This window comes from Meles meles, chromosome 20 (genome assembly GCF_922984935.1).
Source record: "Meles meles chromosome 20, mMelMel3.1 paternal haplotype, whole genome shotgun sequence".
Taxonomy (NCBI): domain Eukaryota; kingdom Metazoa; phylum Chordata; class Mammalia; order Carnivora; family Mustelidae; genus Meles; species Meles meles.
Genome location: NC_060085.1, coordinates 54,605,660 through 54,612,381, shown reverse-complemented (window position 1 = coordinate 54,612,381; position 6,722 = coordinate 54,605,660). Strand labels below are relative to the sequence as shown.

General features: G+C 46.1%; 1 protein-coding gene across 1 annotated transcript in view; it reads right to left on the bottom strand.

Moving 5' to 3' along the window:
* Nucleotides 1-2,210: 2,210 nt before the first annotated feature.
* SYN2 (synapsin II) overlaps nt 2,211-6,722 on the bottom strand; it is a 204,688-nt gene continuing 200,176 nt past the window's right edge. Inside the window, exons 12-13 of the mRNA XM_045991996.1 lie at nt 5,857-6,076; nt 2,211-3,129 (exon numbers count right to left, since the gene is read on the bottom strand). Of these exons, the coding sequence (XP_045847952.1) occupies nt 2,994-3,129; nt 5,857-6,076 (356 nt within the window). The 3' untranslated portion in view covers nt 2,211-2,993. The remainder of the gene's footprint in view (nt 3,130-5,856; nt 6,077-6,722) is intronic.

The window sequence follows — 6,722 nt, the reverse complement described above, 5'->3', positions numbered from 1 at the left end:
AAAAAAAAAGTAGAATTAATTAATCTTGACCCAAGGAAATGGAGAGTTCTGTGAGGGCAGGGATGAGGTGTTCTATCTCTATTAATCCAGGGTAAAGATATGGGTAGAGAATCCATCAGCTGCCTAGAGGACTGCAGAGGGGTCACAACTGGCCTACAGATACAGACGGAAGGTTTCAAGATCTGTAGTGGACTATCACCAACCCAGGGAGTTTCCAGGTTTAGATCATTTTTTTAATCATGATATTCATCAAATGTTTATTGATTGTTGAGTGGCAGATTTCCCAGTTTCTGGGGTCAGCTTTATTACGTACCAAGAAGGGTGTTTCTAAATGGGACTCCCCCACTTCTGGCCCCACTCCATTACTAAGGGTTGAATAGAATCCATGTGTTCTTTGGACCAGGGTGCTATGTGACCTATGGTAAATGCCTCCCCTTTTTGTCACCCTAGCAATTCCTGGCTGACTCATTTTCTAAATAAGCCACTTGTGGTTTTTGGTCTGACATCACATGTGGAAGAATGAGTAATTTTTTAAGAACCAGAACTATATTCAATCAGAATAAGATACATTGTGTATGTTACTCATGGTTCTAGGACAAGGGGTCAACACTGATACACATTCTCTGACATTTTCCCACTGCCCCTTTCCTGGGACCAATAGGTATAGAGAAGGTAAAGGAAGGAGGAAGGTACGGGTGTGAAGAATTTTTATGTTTATTTCTTATTTTGCCTTCACATCATGTATAATTTAATAAAATTATATCTTCTTTCCTTTGCTAGATTAAATAAAAAATAATATAGCAAAATTGTCAAGGCCGTGACTTACGCTGCTATATTGCTTAGGTTCAAACCCCAGCTCCACTGCATTCCAGCTGAGTGAATTTTGAGCAAGTTATTGAATCTTGATGTGCCTCCATTTCTTCATTTATAAAACAGTACTAGTACCTATAATACAGAATTCTGGAGGGAATAAATGAGTTGGTATTTGTTAAATGCTTAGAATGGTGCCTGAAACTTAGTAGGCACTACAGAAGTGTTAGTAAACATTTTTTTACTCCATCACAATGTTTATGCTCATAGTAAGTGCTCAATGTTTTTCAATGAAATTAATGCATTCTACTAAACATTTCCAGAATTGAGGTAGGGGGCAGAAGTGACCACAAGTGGCAGAAGAAGGTAGAGTTCTAGATCTTTGAACCTTGAAATCATGGGCTGAGTTAGAAAGGAGACCCTGGTGTCAGAGAACTTCACTCTCTGGCCCCTCAGCATCTATTGCGTGTGACGAGGGTTAGCAAGATAGTAGCATTTGGCTGAGTGTTATTTTGTTGGGCTAGGATGGTATGTTTGGAAATTATATAGATACAATGTTAATACACTGGTTTCCTGGGTGGCTCAGTCTTTGGACATCTGCCTCTGGCTCGGGTCATGATCCCAGGGTCCTGGGATTGAGCCCTGCATTGGGCTCCCTGCTTGGCAGGAGGCCTGCTTCTCCCTCTCCCACTCCCCCTGCTTGTGTTCCCCCTCTTGTCTTCCCTCTCTCTCTGTCAAATGAATAAATAAAATCTTTTTTAAAAAATATGCTGGTTTCCATTTATTAGTGCAGATGTGGTGCTTATCTTCATAGGACTTGTGGTCTTTGGGAACCTACTCTTGTATGAGCTGTGAAGAAGCCACAGCAAAGTCCCTTGGAGCCCACCCTCAATCGCAGACCTTTTTAGGATGCCTGAGGCCAGGCTTTTGGGACTCCACTCATCAGAGCAGGTGGGTCCAGCCTCATTGGCACCCTCATGTGGCTTTAGCTGAGGAGACTGATGGACCAGACAAGTAAGTCTAACTTGGCTCCCACAGGATCAAGGGTGCTATGCTTATTAGAAAGTCTACAAATTCAGTAAAATTGGTAGAAATGGTGAGTCACCAAAGGAAGTTCAGTTGTCCTGCAGGAAGCATTCACCGGGAGATGTCAAGAGGCCCAACATAAGTGATCTAAAGGATAGCCGTACTCTCAACCGTACTCTCTCAAGCCGTACTCTCACTTGCAAATAGCCACTCACACATAAACATATTTCCAAGCATACTGGCACAAACAGCGTCACTCTCCTAGACATTTCCCTTCCCTACACTTGCAAACACACACATATGCTTCACATATACTCTCTCAGCCAAAAGGGCGGCCTAGGGGAGACCTCATGGCTGAATCAAATGCTGGTTAATGCTGCTGTTTTTATTACACCAAAGGTCTTAACATTTATTTGGAGATGAACACAAAACTTGGCATACGGGTGTTACAGTGGCATGCATCCTCTACAGTGCAGCTTCAGAGCTCGAGATCACTGCAGCACGCACATAAGAACTGCTCTCCAGAGAAGAGACAACGTGGAGCGGGGGACTGCAGATCTTTGTTCTCTCCAATATCGACAGACTAAAGGTGCTTTATCATGATAGTAGTAGAGGAATCTCTTGTGCTGCACAGGTGTCTTTTAAACAGCTAAACAGGTATGACAAGAGATCCAAGTGTGGGTAGGTTCCTAACACTTAGAGCCAAGAGCATTTTGGGGTAAGTATATGCTCCCCAAGCAGGCAGCACTGACTAAAGCAGGGGCATGCTTAGCACTGCCTCTGAGCTAGGGTAAGCTACCAAGAGTCCTCAGTGAAGGGAATCCTGGTTTATGAAGAAGAATAAGACATGAGGGCACTGTCACAATAAGGCCACTATACTCACAGCTAACAATGACCTCAAAGTAAACTCTCAGGACTACAGGAAAGCAGCTCTATTCTCTCTGATGTCGGGTGCTCCTTGCTGGTTAGGCACCTGCCCTGAGACTTTCACATGGTCTTTTCTGAGCTGCACAATATCACTTCGCACAACAGAGCAAAGGAAGGGACCACACACGTCAAGGTCTTGGGACATCACCAAGCGTGGCTGACTATTGGTAAATGTCTCAGATAACGTTCCCGGTAGGGCTAGGTGCCCCCATCCCCGAGTATCTGGAGAGCTAATCTGAAAAGAGGCTGGCAAAGGACTTCCTCAAGCTCCGGATGGTCTCCGCTTTGGCTTCATCCTCATTGGCTGAAGACCGGAAGAAGGAGGACTCAGAGAAGCTGAAGGCATTTGTCAGGGACTGCGACTTGCTTGAAGATAAAAACCAGAGAGAATGTGAGAGGGGGTGTTCCCAGTGAGGCAGGGAAAGACGGTGACATGAGGATAAACAACCGAACCCCCACTCCCACCCCAGGGAGACCAGGATGATGGAGGAGAAAGTCAGCAACGGAGTACTGCCAGGACCCGGGGAGGCGCCTGTGCTATTATCCTCACTTTCAGTGCTGTTAAGATAGGAAAGGATGGGGGCAGTGTGGGAGAGAAGGAGAAGGGGGAAAAGAGAAGAGAAAGAGGGAGAAGGGGAAAAAGAGAAAAGGGAAAGAAGGAGGAGTGACTCAAAGGCTGTTTCCTATACTTAAGCTAAACTAAATGGCCCACAGGCTACATTTCAGAGGTCCCAACTTAGTAAGAAAGAATCTAGGGCTCTCACACCCTTCCTTTCTGATGAAATATAGCAACCAGGGGACCATAGGCTCTTTGTACTCTCTTTTCCATTAACTGTCAAGTGGTAAAGCCAGCATCAGAAAACCTGGGTAAAGTCTTGGATCTGCCCTTCACTCATTCTTGTGCTTCTCTGGGTCTTGGTTTCTCATTTGTGATGTGCAGATGTTTGGTAAAATACTCTCCCCAGGCCTTTTCAGGTCTTTATACTCTGCTTTTTTTCTCTGATTCCAAATAAACTTGGAATAAACCAAGGCCTCAAGTTACCTCCTCTTAAAATGGACATGACCATTCTTTGTAGCCTTCCTCAAAGGAGCTCTAATATGAGGTCTGTGCAGTTCAGGGTATCCAGGGGCAAACGAGATACATATCTGGTACACACAAGGACATGAAGCAGTTTTCTAATCAAAACCCCAAATCACACACATTTTAGGAACCAGACTTCCCCCTGAAAGACTAGGGATTCAGAGAGAAAAGCTGAAGTCAAAAAGGTTGAGGGGAGGCCAAGCCAAGTACTTGAGAAGAGAATAGAAGAGAATAAGGTCTGGCATCTCCAGTAGTCTGCTATGTTTCCTTGACTTTCACTGTGTCTCTTTCCTGATAGTTTCTGGCTGTAGAAATCTTCTCCTGATGTCTTAGGGCTCCCAACCCTTCCCTACATTCGGGATGCAGCCCCCAAAACTCCCTTCTACAGGACTGTGAGCAGTTTCTCTCTTGCAGTGACTGTGAACAGAAACCCTGCCTTCCATTAGGGTTGGCGATGGGCCCCAACATGCTGGCCTTTGAGAGGGAGGGCCCCCTCTGCAAGCACAGCCAGGGGCACTGGATATAAGCCTCCTGATTGTTGCCAGATGATGGCTCTATTCAACAACTTCAGCCCAAAGGCAATGGTAACTCAAAGATCTGCTCTCAGACTGGGGTCAGTGGCGCTAATCAGAAGGCGGGAGAGATTTTAAGTCAGCAGCAGAAAACAATTGGATTGAGGGGAAGTTATAGGTCAGGTGAGATGTGATATGTGCCACTGGCCAGAGCTGGGGAGCAGGAGTGGGTGATGTCCCTCTAGCCACAAGGGCTGGAAGACCCAGAGAAAGTGGTCATCTGGACTACCTGAGCTTGAATCCCGGCTCAGCCACTAACTAGCAGAGTGGTTTTGGGAAAGAAATTAATCAAATCTCTTTGAGCAGTTTACTCATCTAAACAATGACTAGACATGTCTAAGTGGCCTCCTTTTCTCCCTCCCTGAAGATGTCCATCACCTCACTCTGAGCAGCACTGATGGGTCACTCCCACTCCTGAAAGGCTATAGCTGTCTCCGCTTACAGTGATGACAGAGGTCTGTTTGGGGACGGTGGAGAGAGGCGTCTCTAGTTCTAGGGGAGAGGGTAGAACTGACCACCATCCACACCCAGGTGCTGTCCATCCCAAGTACAGCTTTACTGTTTTCCAGTGGCCCTCATTTCTTCCTCTGTAGCAGGACAGTGTGGTGGCGGCTTCTAGGGAGTGAGGAAGCCCAAGAAGATAGAGTTCCTCTGGGTATCTATCTGGGGCCCTCCTCTGATGACCATACCAGAAACCGACCTCCTTCTGACAAAGCAGAAGGTAACAAGTTGAAATGGATTTAACGCCTTCCCCTTCTTTCCCTTCTGGGCAGCCTTGCTGATTGCACACCCTAAACTGTGAGTCAGAGGCAGGAAAGAGGATTTTTTTTTTTTTTTAATTTTGAGAGGGAGAAACACACACACACACACACACACACACACACACACGCACACACACACACACACAGAAAAGGAGGGAGAAACACACACACACACACAGAAAAGGAGGGAGAAACACACACACACACACACACACACACACACACACACACACACACACAGAAAAGGAATGGAAAAAAGAGTGGGAGATAGGATTAAAAGGAAGAAAGAAAGAAAGAAAGAACCCTTAGCTAATATAAGAATAGGAAAGGGGCAGTGACTCTGCCTTATTGGCATTCCCCAGGAAGAAAGGGTTTGAGCTTCTAGCTAGACCTTGGACTTTCACTTCCTTCTTTTCTACCCTCCTTAATCAACCCCCAACCATGCCCCCAACCAAAAAACAAAACAAAACAAAGCAAAACAAAAAACAACAACAAAAAAACCAGACCAAAAAAACCAAAACAAAACCAAAAAACCCAAAATCAAAATTCAAAAAAGCTCCACAAAAATATCTGTAGAAGAAAGCCTGATTGAAGGTGCTTTCTAGCAGCTCTGGAGCCTAAGGCCTGTGAGGAGGGGCAGGAAGAAGGGAGGGGAAGGAGCTGCTGAGTTGTCTCTTACTTGAGCTGTGGGTGAGGCTGGGGCTTCTGTGGTGGAGCAGCCGGGGGTGGCTGGGCCTCTGCCAGGGAGCTGCTGCTGGAGGGTGCATCTCCGTGGGTGGTGGAGGAAGAAGAGGAGGAGGAGGAAGAGGAGGAAGGTGGCAGTGATGGTCCAGGGGGAGGCCGGCGTGGAGGCATCACCTTGCCTGGGGGCTGCATTCCTTGGGGTTGCCCAGGGCCCCCTAGGTTCAGTACAAGAAAAACTTCATAATTTAACCGTATCAAAGGGTTTCCTTATTAGAATCTATGTCTTAAAGGGTGAGGTTAGTTAATCACCAAAAGGATAAGCTCTGTTACAAGAAGGCACCCAAGGCTCTGTCAGGCTCCAGAGCCAGCCCCTGGTTTCCCTCATGCATCTGCCACTACTTGCTCCTCCTCAGAGACATAGCACCTCAGGCACATCAGAAGTCAGGAGGACAAGGAAGAAACCATGGGATGAGTGCCCCTGATCAGAAGCAAGCTCTTTTACAGAAGGCCCGCTAGACCAGAGGGACCCCACCCCACTTCCCCAGAAGTTTCTCAGGTAGAGGGTAACCTCCCTCATGGTTTACTAGGAGGTCTCAAGTTCCACACTATAGACACAGTACAAGGCAGTGGAAAGAGCACAGGTCTGGGAGTCACAAAGTCAAGACAGTCATTCAGTGACTCCAAGCAAGTCAGCAAACTTCTCTGGGCCTTGGTGTTTATAACCATAAAACTATGAAAAGTAATCCCGAGTCTTAGTTGTCTTTCAAGAAGTAGTGTTTCAAAGATGTTAATGGACAAGAAAGTTCTTTAAAAAGCACTGTGTGCTTTATGATCATTAATGATCATAGACTTGCATTGTTT